The sequence below is a fragment of the Ornithodoros turicata genome, chromosome 1 (genome assembly GCF_037126465.1).
Source record: "Ornithodoros turicata isolate Travis chromosome 1, ASM3712646v1, whole genome shotgun sequence".
Taxonomy (NCBI): Eukaryota; Metazoa; Arthropoda; class Arachnida; order Ixodida; family Argasidae; genus Ornithodoros; species Ornithodoros turicata.
The window spans coordinates 64547944-64563818 of record NC_088201.1 but is presented as its reverse complement, the minus strand read 5'-3'; the positions used below and the strand labels follow the sequence as shown (position 1 = coordinate 64563818).

The following is a 15875-nucleotide window of genomic DNA, read 5'->3' as shown; positions in this document are numbered from 1 at the left end:
CATAAGTTTACTTCATGACTACCTGCACATCATTCACGGAAAAAGAAGACCATTAGCCATGTTAGAATGTACACTTTTGTAAACTGCATGTTTCCACTGCGCTCTTACATATTTGGCGGCAGAAAGCAATGTTCTCCATTATCTGCGTCCGTACGCTTTTGATACAAGAGCCAGGTGCTGAACATGATCTTAATGCAGGTAATGAGAATTAGCCGAGACAATATCTGGGGTCTATATGAGCACATTGGAGTTTCATGTATTTGTGTCGTGCCTAGATAGAGTGGGCCTCAACTAATTCTCACTCCTTGCGTTAGATGTCACTTTATCTTGTGTTAGAAAGGATGAGTGAGTGAGAAAGATGTCAGAGAGAATGGAAATCGAATGTTTGTCTGTCCGTTCCCCTTGTACGTGAGGCACTATAAACCAGGGGAGAGCCATGCTAATGTAGTGTAGTCAGTAGCATTCCTGACTGGAAATTAGGATTCTATAGGCTCTTCTCCTGGCATTGGCACTTGGCTTCGCAAAGTGCGATCCCGTTACTTTGAAATCACTGAATTCAAACTTCCGTATATTCGAACTGGCACTCGGGTCCCGTCAAAGTCACATGTGCTTCGATAATTGTATTTATGGGTATCTATTTCTAATGGGTGTACGTATTTCAATAATTTGAACATATGAACGTTTATTCGAATGAGATTGCCTGGCCGCAGCCGACTTCCTGCTACGCATTGGACACAAAATGCCCGGTAGGCGCGCTGCTCACATTGCTGTCGATCACATATTTTTCCATATCATACATTTCTGATAAAATTTTTTTAACATGGTTACTGAAACTCCCTGTACATCTATCGTGTAATACTCAGCAAACAACAGCAAAACCTGTTCCATTAGATTTAACCGGCTGCTGCTTTGTGCGAACAAAAGCTGTCATGGTCATGAATTGTCATTATATCATGATCAGTCCATCCAGTTCAGTCTGCTCTGTTTCTCTCATTGATGCCCACATCTGGTTTTTACTAAATGCCTCCGACTTCTTCAGTGGTAGAACAAGAGCTCCAGGCAGCTGTGATGCCCGAGTGGCAGAAGCCCATTCGGTGCCTTTGGATGGAGCGTCGTTTCACACATCGAGGTCCCCAGCGCAGCAACAGTGTGGTGGGTGCTGTTGTGGAATCAGAGGCACAGCCTTCCACGATTGATCTGTCAGAGTCCAAGAGGTGACTTGCAGTTTCACATATGTGTTTCTTCATGAATCTGTGCTGTGCAACTCACACTGAATATCAACCTTGTGTCAGCATAGTAGAAAGAATTGAAACAGCAAAAGGCACAAAGAAACAAAGTACATTGGAAGCCTTCAACACTGCTTAAAATGTGACACTTCCCATGCATGCCTCGTGTTTACAGGGGATAGATGTTCGTTCCTATATAACAGCTCTAATGTTTGAGTAATACTTTGAGTAATTTTTCTCATTTTCTTATTAAGAAAAATACTGCAGTACAACAAAAGCATTGATTTCTGCGCATGCTCACTGCGACGTACACGTCTGGAGTGAAACACCATTGCGCTGATTCTGCCTGTAGGTACAACGTTTTGCGAGCACAGCTGGAAGATCGCCTCCCAGAGTCCCAGAAACTGGTGGTGAGGGTGAAGTGGACCAAAGATGGCATCAATACCAAAGATCATGCAGAGTACCTGGATGAAGTGTGCGACACACTGCTGAAGGAATTTACCAACATGATAAGCAGTGTGCTTGAGGATGACTTGGCAGAGGAAACCAACAGACCATGCAGGGGTTAGTGTGAAGACTTCTTCAGTGGATAGATGTAGAGGACATAAATAGAAAATGAGGTTTCCATGTTCTTCTTTTTTTTTTTTCCTTTCAATATTCAGAGTTAACGTTGTGAAGAAATTAATACTTTAACTGGAGAGTGCATCCAGAGACACGCTGCACTGTTGTCAGGCGCGGGGAGCATGCCTTTGGACACACATCCGTTCTCGTGGAAGAGGATGCGGCTGTCGTCTGTTGAAAACCAGAAGAAACTTTTCAGTTTAATTTGTCCCCACTAAGTTGCGAGCGAATGGAAAAGACTGTAAGATAGCTCTCTGCGCAGCACCGTTGGTGCACTGCTTCGTGGTGCACCGTATGAACACAAACATCTGATAATGCGTGTTTTCATATGGTGTGTCACAGAATGTAATGTGACATTTCAGAACATGAAAATAAAGAAAACGCATACTTTTTAACGTTTGCCACGATGTTGACGTAGCAAACTCCTCAAGGCATTGGCGATATCAAAGGCGATATCAAAAATTGGCTCCCCACTCAAGCGGCTAACCGCCATCAAAATACTCAAAACATGAACGAATGAAGTGTGCTTTATTCATTTTTTATACTCTTCCCTCCCATTTAGGCATTGAGGAGGATCTCCATTTGGAACTTACACAGCAAATGAGGGCATGCCGGTTGCTTTCCAGCACTTTTGCCGGACAGGCAGAGGCTCTAGAAATGATACACAAGTATCTCAAAGGAGAAGGATCTCACCCCCTTGTTGTGCATGGACCTTCTGGTAAGGTGGACATAGTTTAAAGGGAATTGTGATACTTCAGTTTTGGAGGCAAATACCAGAACAGTGCATTTTATTACTGAAAACAACATGTCTGCGGAACATAGGTGGGGGCGGTCATGGGGTTATTGACAATTTGTAAAATCTCATTGTGCACGGAATGATGCACAGCCTTGAAAACATGTAGAAGGCGTAGAAACATAATTTTATCGTTCCATCCCTACCGAGAAACAACCTGATCACCTTTGAAAGGGAGGTTGTAATAGGTCGAATTCCCTCTTGGTGTTCTGTGTAGCGTAGTACAGCGTTTGATATGTCTGCCGTGAATACAGGTGTGGCCATTTCAGTGGGAAATGTTACTGAATCCAGTGTTCTAATATAAAAAAAAGATTACTTGGCTCTATCTAGTAACATACACTCTTGAGCACACCACACGGATGACATTACAGTTATTCTGCGGCAGCACTTTCAGAGTATTTGGTGTTCTGTGAGTCTCTGCTTTGTTCTATGGGTGCTGGGTTGTAGGTTTGTGTCAATGCAAATGACAGGATTGTGCTACTTCTTTGTAGAGGAGGATGTGTGAATAGTAGTGCCACTGCTTTTCCCCGGTGATGTGTATTCATAGCTCGGCGTTTCGGGTCGCGAAACTCACGATCACAATCATCTGATAAGGCATGAGCTCAGCCACGTGCTACAAACTCACGTGAAGGTCGACATGGTGTATTGCTGAGCTCGATCGTGCCGCATATTAGCGCACTCACCAGATAACATCACACCTGTGACCAGAGATAGGCAAAATAACCCATGCTGTGGTCGCAAGTGTGATGTTATCCATTGAGTGCGCTAATATGTGGCATGATCGAGCTCAGCGATACGCCATGTCGACTTGCACGTGAGTTCGTGGCCTGCGGCTGAGTTCACGCCTTATCACATGACTGTGATTGTGAGTTCATCAGCCCAAAATGCTGAGCTACCCTGTGTGTGTTTTCAAGGTAAATTGTCTACATTGCTCTTCTGAAAAGATGCTTTGTGTGGCTTTCTGAGATAATGTTCACGTTGAGCAGGTAACTCTTAATGGGCAGCAAATGTCAACTTACAGTTCTGCTGGTGTTTTTCTGTAGGATGTGGCAAAAGTGCCCTAGTTGCACGAGCTGTTCAGTTATGTGAGCAATGGCTGCCTGACACTCCAGTGGTTGCTCGTTTGGTGGGCGTATCACCGTGCTCTTCTACGCAGCACCAGCTGCTGCGCAGCATCTGCGAGCAGTGCTGTGCACTTTATGGAGTTCATCCCATCAGTGCGTCTAGGGTGTGTATGCTGTTCTATACCTTGGACAGACATAAAACAGTTTGCAGAGCAAGATGGAGTCGAATAATGGCAGTTGAGGAAAAGGCACCAGCAGTGCCTTTTCTTCAACTGCCACCATTCAATTGAAGTATGCAACTGGTCATTGTGAGGCTTGTGTTGTGTTTGTCCTTTAGCCCTATATACTGCTATGTTATGAGAGAGAGTCATCGCCTTTGAGGACCTATGTGATGAACTTGTTGACTTAGTTGTACAGTTGTGCTGATATTGCTGATGTTTCTGTCAGTCTCATTACCCCTTTAATGCTGTGCCTACAGTATGTGATTGCACTATCTTTTTTTTTGTTTTGACTGTATACTCAATATTGCATACTTGATTAACAGATACTGAAGTGTGAAAAAAGTGACGTTTTCTGGTACCGCTTGAAGCAGATTTAACAATATGCAAAATATCATATATGAGCTTAACTGCTGATGATCCCCTTTTGTTGCCAATGTTGGGACTATGTTGGAACGCACATGGTCCACCTCAAACTTGTTTTTTCCTAATTTGAGGCCCAACCAACGATGACGCAGACTTCGCAAACAGGGAAAAGAGGAACCTGCATGGCGTATAATTAAGGTCTGACTTTTTCAGGTTAAATGCCTTTCCCGGATTCAGGGAGAAATGGGGTTCTATTTTGAAATCTGTAGTTTGGGGTGAAATTGGGTACTACGAGTGTTATTGGTTTAGTTAGTTTTCTGTCAGCCCAGCAAGTGGCCCACAGTTAAGGTTGCATGTATTGGCTCAAACATGAATTCCTCGCAAATTATAGTCACACGCACCACATGTTGTAACACCAAATGCGCTTCACATGATTTATTATTGCACTCAAATAATATTTACATCAGACATGTGCATAGATTGCTACTATGTACCTATATGTGATGGTAATGCGGGTAGAAATTTAGTTTAACCCAAATTGGTCCAAAACTGATTTGGAGGTAAATAATTGGGAATCGGGTTTGACCAAAGAAGGTCAGACCCTACGTATAATGTTCTTCTTTGTTATGTAGTTCACAAAAGTTTGTCTCGTCTGATTTTCCCGCACCTAAAGGGTGGTACAGTCCGGCCTGTTTATAACGATATTGACGGGAACGCAAAATCCGATGGTTATATCAGGGTTATCGTTGTATACGAACTTTTGCGAAATCGCCGGTTGGGATCGCGTCAAACACGTAGCACTGCACGAGTAGAATGCTGGTAAACACGCGCATTTGTTGCGAGCGTAAAAGCATTATATCTAGCTGTAAATGGACACAACTTTGTGTTGAAAGCTTTTCCAAGAACAACATACCTGCCGATACCACTTGAGGCTCCGCACCTTTTGAGATCGACGACTTCGTCCATTGCTTGTTGTCCAGTGCCGTAGTCATCATCATTCTCACTGTTGGAACAAATTGTCTATCAGAACGTGCCTCGCCCTTGGGTAATTCATAAGGCCTGACTTTTTAGGGTTATACCCGATTACGCCAGATATTTACTCCACGATTAAAATAAGGAAAAACAGGGTTTAACCCAATGTTTTCCCAAAAACTGCTGGAAAACACAGAACTTTGGAACCTGTGTTGTAAAAGCGTAAATTCTTCGTAAGTTGCAAAACAGAGACCCTGCTGCCTCTTAGAATCATGGACTAAATTGATACTCTGTGTCTACTGGTGTGTCATGTGTATTTTCATGTCAAGTAAACCGAAGATTTACACCCGACTTAATCCGATTCAACCAGAATTGGGTGGAATCAGGTTCAGTTCAACCCGATTACAGCAAAATTATTGAAGCAAAATATAACCCGACATTTACCCCCCGATGTTGCTGAAAAATATAGCCCGAAAAAGTCAGGCCCTAGTAATTCACCATCGCGTATTTAGGTGGGGACACGTAACCGTCTGCCAACTAACGTTTTGGAAGCCACGGTACTTTGCAACTAGGTTTTGCACCAGTACAAAATTCATCAAGCACATGTAACTTCCGGTCAAGCCACGTGCCTTTCCTCGTCAAAACGTGTCCCAGAACTGCAGTCGCCACCGTAGCATGCAGCAAACCAGAAAAAAACTTCAGGGTGAGAGAATGGTGTGGAGAGGGAACAACCTCCTCTACTTCTCGCGAGTCCCTTCGAAGTCGCGCGCCCTGCAACGCGCACATCTACTAATCCCCGGCAGTCATGCGCCGATAAAAGCACTGCGTTCTTGCTTTAATGCTCACGGAGTCTAAGGCTCTTGCAAATGCCGCCGTAATTTGTTTTCAATGAAAAAGTGCAGTCTTGCTTTTAGATTTTCACGCGTTTTACCGGCGGCCGCCTGGAAAATTCTGATCGCTCTACGCGAGCAAACGCTTTTGCGGTGATTGTTACGTCGATGTCTTGCTTACATGTACTTCAATGGGTAAGTTGACGGAGACCAACAATTTGATCGTAATATCAGAGTTATTGTTACATCGAAGATCGTAATAAATGGGCTCAACGTAATATGTAGGCTATTATTGGATTGTGCAGAGCATTGAGGAGCTGAAGGAAAGTTTGGGAGAGCTGCTGGACAGGGTGTCTGCACAACGACCACTTGTACTCTTCATTGATGCCTTGGATCAGGTGTTGGACTACAGCTCAAGGCTTCTTGACTGGTTGCCTGCTGAGTTGCCGCAGTATGTTAAGCTTGTGCTTACAATTGGTGACGGCTCAAAAGAGTTTCTTGAACTTCAGGTTGGTATTATGCTGCACATTTTTGCCAATTTTTGTTTCCATAGGACTTTGCGTTACTGTACTAGCAGTGCTGGCCTCAAAAAGCTTTCTGCTTTCAGGGTTTGAGACGTAGACGGGTATTAGCACTATTTTCGTTGAAGTAAGAGTTGTGAATACTGTTAAGATGGCAGTATATGACACATGCTTTCAGGAAGAACTTGACAGCTCTGTACACAATGTTACACACATCAAAACCACAACAATTGATGCTGTTGCTGAATCTAAGAGCAACAATGCCAAGTCCCAGGTTGTCTTCTTGTTGCTTAAAAATGATTACAGTTGTCGATGAAAAGCTCCTGCTACTTTTGATTTTCAACAATTGATTGACACACTAGTTTGGAAATGTGCACGTTTTTAGGAGCTCGACTTAACGAGTGTGAGTCAAGTGAAAACCATAAAAGTGACATAAAAATTAACACCGCTCGACTGTCCTATAAGTTAGCAATATTGTTACTTTTCATTTGAAAGTAAACAGACAGGCGGCAATATGATGCAAAAACATCATACTACAGGGCAGCAATAGTGTTAAGATGGCTGCGCCACTTGCTATATGCACCAAAGAGGAACGAGGAAAGAGGAGGATGTTCTGTCATTCGTTTCCTGAATAGTGAAGGGGTGAAACCCATCAAAATTCACCGACGAATAAAAGCTCAGTATGATGATGCATGTTTGTCACTGCTACAAGTGTACGAGTGGACGAGGAAGTTCCAAGACGGAGTGGATTCAGTAACAGATCCACCGCGACCAGGTAAGGCACACCAGGTGGTGACACCAGAGCACATTGCAGCAGTTGAAGCCATCGTGAAAGAGAATCGCCACAAAAAAGTGGATCAAATAGCCACACCTCTGGGCAAGAGTCATGGATCAGCACACCGTATTGTCCGCGATGTTCTGCAGCTCCACAAAGTGTCTGCAAGACACTAGCTTGCACTACACGTTGGTGCTGCACTAGCTGACTGCAGAATTGAAAGAACGTGTTGACGCCTGTCAAGAACTTTTGAAGCATTGCAAAGCAGGAAGTGAGGGCTTTTTGGGAAGAATTATAACAGGAGATGAAACCTGGAAGCACCACCAGCAGACAGAAACCAATAGAGCGAGCAAGGAATGGCGCCGCCGACGAAGAGGTGCAGCAGGCGATGCACGAGTGGCTGTGCACTCAGCCAAAATAATTTTTTTTTTCTAACGGCACTTCCGAAGTGCTGGAGCACCTGTATTGAATGGCTACATCGAAAAATGTACCTTGTTTGTTCAATAGGTTACAAGAAAAAAATATTTATGGTTTTTGCTTGACTCACACTCACACAATGGAGAGAAGTACCTATGGTCATGTCCAATCGAGGGATGGTGCATCTGGCACTGTGAGCACCCTTCCAGCATCCTACTACTGCACTATGGATGTAGCACTTTCACTTAACAGGTGCAATGTGAAAAATTCTGTGCTTGATTTGTTTTGTGGCTTATTGACATCATTTGTTGGGGCACGCGTCAATGTTGTTAGGGGGACATGACCAACCACGGGTGCCGTCAGGTGCATAACAAGAATGACCATAGAACACTTTCCTTTTGCAGAACAAACTGAAAGACAAACAGCACTGCTTCCTGCCCTTGGCAAAGTGTTCCGTCGATGACAGCAAGCAAATCCTCAGGGAGATGCTAGATAAGCACAACAGGCTGCTCACATCAAAGCAGCACGACCTCATTCGCTCATACATGGCACAAACGCCGACACCGCTCCTAGCGAGTTTCATCTCTAAACATGCCATTCACTGGCGCAGCTGCGACACCACCGACAAAATAATTAAGCGAACAGTCGAGGAAATTGTGTCCGAAGCATTTGCCCGTACAGAGGAGCACGTTGGACCTAAAGTGGTTTCTTTTGTTTTGGGCCTCCTCTCATCGTCTCGCCACGGCCTCTCCGACTCCGAGCTCGTAGACATCCTCTCCTGTCAGGACGCACTGCTCGGCTCTGTGCCTATCATAAATGGAGAAAGAACAGTGCGACGTTGCCCATTTGCTGTTTGGGCCATCATTCGTCAAAGTTTATGTTCCTTACTCAAGTCCCACATTGTAGGGGGCAATGTGTTGACCACCTGGCGAGGGGAAATGTATAGAACACTGTGTCTTCAGCGGGTGAACGACGAGACTGTGCAGACGTGCAGGATGGTGCTGGTCGACTACTTCCAATCACATCCTGCCAGTGTAGCCTCCTGCTGTCTGCTGGATCAGCCCATGATGTTCAGCACATTCCCGAATCGGAGAAAATTGGATGAGTTGCCTTATTACTGCATCCAGCTCATGAAGCTCGTCCGCGACAAGGTGATTTTGGATGTGAAGCCACTTCTCTCTCGCCTGCACGGGACCGTTGCCAACGGCCCGGCGGATGCCGAAGACGATTCGGGGGAACTTTTGAACCAGCACGTGAGGGAACAGTTTTTCTTCAATGCTGATTGGCTCCAGTGTAAAGTTCAGGGTTCGGACCCTCAGATGCTGTTGGAAGAACTGGACATGTACCTGGCTCTTAACCCGTCTGACATGGAATGTGCACTTTTGCGCGATTTGATTCAGCTCTGCAGTTACGCTTTCCGCTACGATGGCCGCCAGTTCTCGGCACAAATCTCTGCACGTATGGGCTCCATCATGGCAAATGAGAACGAACATCAGAAGTACCCTCGACTTAAGGCACTCTATGACAATGCCTGTCGGTCAATGAAATCTAGTCTGGTTCCCGTAACAAATCACTTGCGAGAACCTCTGGCGCCGCAGACTGGTAGCTCTACACCTGACGAAGAGGCACCTTCTTTAGGCCAACTTTATCCCATTAAAGGTGAAGCTGCACACATGGTGTCGCTAGTGCGCAATGAAATGGTGGTATGGAATGTGATAGAAGAGAGACGGGTGCGACGTCTTGTTGGGGTGACTGAACCGCGGGACCTGAAAATGGTTGACCGGTACCGTGCATTAGTGCTATGTAATCGTGAGCTCAAAGTGTACTCGTTGGATGAAGGAAGACTACTTGTTAAATTGAAAGGTGTAATGAACCAAAAAATGGCCTATTTTGGGCTGCACAGTCAGGACTACGTGGTGGCTCTCTCGAGGAACAGGATGTATGTCAACATGCTCAACCTCAACAGTGGAGACCTAGAGACTACCTTCAAAGTTGGAGAAGATAGGTGAGTTCCTTGATGGCATGTTTTACCTTCGAAATTTGTAGGAGCGTATTGTCAATTTCTTTCCCCAGACACAAAAGTTTTGGGTGCAGTTATACTTTCTGATGGCCACATAGCTGTAAATAGGAAGAGAGGAAAATTCATTATGTGCTGAAGTGTAACATTAGGTTTACAGACTTCTGTGCCATCACTGAGAGCACAGTGGAACTGAATTATGCTATACAATGCAATCCCGTCAATTCAAACTTGGAGGGGACTGAACATTTGTTCGAATAAAGTGGAGTTCGAACTAAAGGGAGCTGCTCTGAATGAGGGCTTGATGCATTGGCAGTGCGTCATGGCTCGCTAGGCCTTGCTGCACGTTCGTGGTCACGCGATGGCAAAAATATAGGCTTGGTCTTTCCAGAGTATTTATTTACAGGCAAGCATCAAAACATCTCGGGGACAGAAAATAATCTGTTACGCGGGCTTGCGTTCGTTTCTTCATCCGCGACTCTGTAAACACCGTTTGCGATGTTGAGCCCAACCCAATTGCGAACCCAGTGAACGCGAATATCGCCGACCCAATTCGAGAAAATATCGAATTGCTGCCTTTTTGTTGGCGTTGTAGTCAACAAGGAGGGTCGTGATCGTTTTAAAACAGCGAGGCTTGCTTCCTTTGCCGACGATAAGTAAGCAGCATCGTTCCGTGCCAGTCACATTTGCGTACCCCATTACTTGCTCCATATAAGTTATGTAACAAATACCGGCCTAGCGTGTTCGCCTACTGATCCTGAGGTTGTGGGTTCAAACCTGGCTGAGGACATCAGCAACTTGATGGCAGGGTACAAGCTGCGTCGACATGCCGTCTTCTACGAGGGAAGTTAAACACGGTGTGCCGTTTGGTGAGCTTTCGGCGCACGTTAAAGAACCCTCAGGTGGGCAGAATTAGTCCACAGACTGACCACTGTGGCGTCGCTTATGATCACAGTTGTCTCGTGACATAAAACCACAAATTATCAATATATATTGTTATATAAGTAACAAGTAAGCAGCTCGCCAGCTGGTGCGTGGCCGGTCACTTCCGAGCCGATGCATAGTTGGGAGTTGGGCACGGCCGGGCAACCTCGTCCGAATAAGCCGTTGTGCACGGTCATATGTTAGAATTACCAGGCGTTTTCCCCCTGTGAAATACGCATGGCTTTGCCAGGACCCGACCCTCAGTATGAATTATCCAGAAGTTCGAATTAAGAGATTTCGAATTAATGGGATTGCACTGTATTTGCAGGTGAAAGACCACAATAGTGTGTAGATCGCATTTTCTGAATGTCGGGCTAGCTTGTGCATGTTCTTGTGTCGTGAGCTGTGCAGGTAAACACACAGTACTATCTGGTAAAACAAAGTGGAGAGGGTAACACACACAAAGGGGGCAGAACAGAATATCTAGCAAGAGCACAAACTAGCGTATGTACCTGCACAACAACAAATCCACCAAGCAGTGATAAGCATGTAATGCAGATGCATCAGGGCATAAATCAGCATAGTAGAGCAGAGGCCATGTAAATAACAGAAGGAGACGAAGATACATTACCAACAAATACATTTAGTTAATTTATGTAGAATAATTTAAGTAATTCAATTGTATGGCCAGTTCATTCCTAAAGGCATTTTGAAGAGCAAGCAGATTGCTTAGGTAGAGCCTTCAAGATGTAGATATTTGGGGGGGAAAGAAGTAACACAGACAAGCATTGTTCTGTCAAAAGCTTGCTGATGATTATGGCACGTGACCATTGTCATCTGGGGAGTAGCAAAAGCTAAGGAGCCGCACAAAAATTGCCATTCCTCAGTAGATAAAGAAATTTTAGTTCATTGAATGTCTGTGCATGTGGCGTGGAGTTTGAACTCACATCTCAAGCAAATCTGAGTGAGCAGTGACACTTTCTACTTAAGACTGCTTCATGCACCCCACAAGCCTTGTATGAGTGCGCAGAGAGCTACAGGCGCTACACAAGTTGTATAAAGTGAAGCACTCATGAACAGTAGAGGGCTTTTCCAACATTGAATGCTGGATGATGTCCTTGAAAATCTCTGTACAAGTCCATTTACGTGAGGGCTATATAACCGATGATAATAGCGGAGTGACGGATGTTTCACTGATGGAGGAACTGTTTGACTTCATCTCTGGTAAACTTAGACTTCTTATTGGAAACAGTTTTGTCTGGGAAACCTTCGCAGCTGAACACGTGGTTGAGAACTGATGTAACTATAGATGTGGCTACTGAGGACCCAAAATAAATTTTGGACCATTTTGGGTAATCACACAATCCATTCCATACCTGCAAGTAGCTGGAAGCCAGTCAGCGGGTCAATGATATCTATAACCAACTTGGACCAGGGCGTAATCGGGAAGGAAACAGGATGTAGCAGCAGAAAAAGTCAGTTCAGAAAGCAGTCTTTGCAGATATATTGAGAGTTTCACAAATGGGGCAAGTACAAACCAATTCTTCCACGTGCTCACTTCTACGGTTCTTCAAGCTTGCCCTTCGAGTGTGCTTTTTCTCTTGCTGTGAAAGAGTTTGTGACGCAAATGCAACTGTGCGAAGCTGAGTGCCATTTCTCTACTGTAGCCCTGCACCTAAGCCATATGATGTGGCACCACTGGATACAAGAACTAGCAGGTCGGGACTGGACATGCTGAGAATTTGAGAGGATTTCCAGAGAAGCTTCACTTGATTGAACCCAGGTTCAATGAAGTGAAACTTCACACATTATCAGTTGTTTCACTGTGCTATATACAGGGTGTCCCAGAAAATGTGTGTCATTCAATTATAATTAGAAAACTACACCACCTAGAATCATGCGGTCAACGGCATTTGTTATTACTATGTTTTTGCCACCTCCTGATGTGAATGTCATGTAACGTAAGTTTAATTATGTAAGTTTTTGCGAACTGAAGTCGGAAATTTGCCAAGTAAGGGTCACTTTTTTACCCCACCAATGTGAAGAGCGTGTCTAGTTTACTCAAATTAATGATAATTGACAGGGATATTCAGGAGCTATCTCATCGGAAAAAATAGCTGAACATCATGCTCTACGGAGCTCCCAGAGGATAGCGCGACAAATTTTTCAGCGCAATCGTTGTCAGTCCGATGAAAAGAGGTTGGAAACCAAGCCCACACCGGCATCGTAGAGAGAGATAACACAGTCATGGCTTATCGCGTCCGGCTTTCGCTGGGATCATGCCATGCTTTCCCTCTCCCAATTTCAGGAATTGTCACTTTTTCTACTATCACTCTGTGGGCTGGGTTTGGAACCTCCTTTTGTCGGACTGACAGCGATTGCGCTAAAAAAGTTGTCACGCATTATAGTCCGGTGCTCCGAAAAACATGATGTTTGGCTATTTTTCCCGTTGGAATAGCTCGTGAATATCACTGTGAGTTATCATAAATTTGAGTAAATTCGGCACGCTCTTCATATTGGTAGGGTAAAAAGTGACCTTTACTTGGCAAATTTCCGAGTTCAGTTCGCAAATATTTACATAATTAAAATTACGATACATGACATTCACATCAGGAGGTGGCAAAAACCTAATCAGAACACATGCCATTCACTGCATGACCCTAGGTGGCATAGTTTTTTTATTATAATTCAATGACATGTTTTCTGTGTGCATGGCTGCGTATAAGTTGACCATCGTACTTACTGAGAGCCTGATCTGAAGATAGTCTGATCTCTATGTAAAAAACCCGTGCATTCAGCAGAGGTCAGTGATGAAACAAAAGGGAACTGATTGCACCTTACATCGTACATTATAATTAGGGAGTGGCTTTTTTGGGTTAAACCCGATTCAGTCCGGTTATTCCCCCCGAACTGACCTCCGACCAATTTGGGTTAAACCCGATTTCCTCCGAATTCCAGTCACTATGAAATCCTCAAGTGACGTTTCCACTGAGGACGAACAAAGGTCGCCACGTGTAACACATGTAAGAATGGGTCACTTATGTTCCCAGCAATACACCCATGTGTGTCAACACTGTCTATGCCTTCAGGGATTACCGCTGGAAGGTCACGATCCTGCAAAAAAAAAGAAAAAAAAGAGAGAGATTAGGAAAGGACTTAATAGACAAGAGGAGAAACAGAAACACCCGATAACAATTATCACCCAATTTCTCCTCGAATTACATATTGAAAAATAGCGCCCGTTTTTTACACCCCGAATCTGAGACAGGCAATTAACCCGAAAAAGTCACTCCCTAATTATAATGTGTAATGTGTGTGTGTGTGTGTGTGTGTGTGTGTACATTATATCGTACATATGTAAAGTTAAAGCGGCATTTTACCTCCTTGTGGCACTTACAATGTCATGAAAGTTTGCAGTATTCCTTTTTTGTGCATATTGCCCACGCTTCTATTGCATCTCAGAGGAAGCGAGAGACAGCGTGTCACATGAAAACTGGATTGTCGTGCATTTTGTCTTTCTACATAACTCTGTGATGTCTTGCTGTGTAATGTTGCTTTTGTGGAACGTTTTTAATGTTTGATACAGATAGGTGGAATCTAGAAAATTCATAACTCATACTAATCCTAACCTGTTTCAGTATTGGTGGTAGGCACATATGTTGTGAAATCAGTATGTTCCAATGTTTGTCAACTCACTGTCATAAAGAATCTAGTTGGAATATGAGCAATGGCATCGGGGCAGGTGCTTGTACAGCCATGATTATTGGCTTAGAGTTTTACGTTAAACCTTTGGAAGTTATTGAAAAATTATTGTTATCCTGGGGACCTGTCAACCTGGGATCCTTGAAAGCAGTGACATTTAAGGAATCACTTTGCATTGGTTTCCATAAAGGCTATGTTTGGAGAAGACGAGAGGAAAACAAACGAAATATGACGATGCTCCAGTTCTCTTACCTGCCACAAATACAGAGCTTTTAACAATATAATAGACATGGACCTGTTACCTTTTCTTTTTTTAAATTCCAAGAACTCATTGGTACTAATGCCTTTGTAATTCTATATGCAGGTTTCTGAACAGCTTGCTTGTGAGCGGGAATGGCAAGATCTGTGTCTGCGGTGACGAGACTCAGAAGCCTTTCCCCCTGCTAGTCTGGGACCTGGCCAGCCGAAAACTTCTGTACGACTTGCGTATCCCTCACCACGAATTCCTAACACGTCTCTCTGCCATCAGTGACGACGGCCACTACGTCGTCTGCGTATGCCGTGTACGTAATTTCATTCTCGTTATTGGGGCCAGTCACTTGCCTTGCATGCAGGTCGAGAACACCCATGGTGACTCAGAGAAAATAAGAACGTAGTGACGGGTTGACACCTATAGAGGTTCCTTTTCACTGTGATGTAAAGGCAACAGTTAAAGGGGTTGCGACACTTTGATAGATGTGGTTCATTACATCATGCACACATTGTATTGCACACTGAAGTATTGAGGAAAAAAATAATTATCTTTCTTTGTGTCGTACTTAGCGAGGTATAAACCCTTGAACACACATACTCATTAAGCTCTGACATCAGAACTTCGACCATTCCCGTTGGTAACCGTAAGCATGTGACCTCTCTTGTGCTTCCTCACTGGCGGAGAGGCCTGCCGTGACGTCAGAGCCACGTGAGTTTCCGTATCCGTGGTGCAGGTTTTCTACGCTGTGTCGATTACCCCCTTTGCTGTAAAACTTGGAATGCAGGTTCACATCGATGCAAATAATTGTGTCTTAAATTTATGTGGAATAACTATGAGATGCAACTAGTGATGCAAAACTATCGATAGTACCACGGTCCATTGGTACTCTCTCTGGTCACGAAACTCCGCCGGAGAACAATAGGTCAAGTTTGCCTAGGGCAAACCGCCGCCGCGCGGAGGCGCGCGCGTCGCTACTTGGGGAGAAAACGCCAGCTGATACGGGCAAATGCCGCTTCTTCTGCCTGCGTTTTGACCAGTGTAGACGTTTCTTCCTGAAATCCACGTGCATCCTTAGGCTGTGAATATATTGCAGCTAATCTATGCATGCCGCAGACATGTTGTGTCCCGGCGTAGGCATTATTTAAGGATCTTTAAAGGCAAACTCCCAGACATCAA

General features: G+C 44.4%; 1 protein-coding gene across 4 annotated transcripts in view; it reads left to right on the top strand.

The window, feature by feature from the left end:
- LOC135378328 (NACHT domain- and WD repeat-containing protein 1-like) overlaps positions 1–15875 on the top strand; it is a 34053-nt gene that overhangs the window by 12654 nt on the left and 5524 nt on the right. For all 4 annotated transcript variants that reach the window (XM_064611335.1, XM_064611334.1, XM_064611336.1 and 1 more), the window contains 7 exons: positions 1040–1214; positions 1579–1790; positions 2410–2565; positions 3684–3868; positions 6396–6599; positions 8208–9808; positions 14811–15009. In XM_064611335.1, coding sequence (XP_064467405.1) covers positions 1040–1214; positions 1579–1790; positions 2410–2565; positions 3684–3868; positions 6396–6599; positions 8208–9808; positions 14811–15009 — 2732 coding nt within the window. The remainder of the gene's footprint in view (positions 1–1039; positions 1215–1578; positions 1791–2409; positions 2566–3683; positions 3869–6395; positions 6600–8207; positions 9809–14810; positions 15010–15875) is intronic.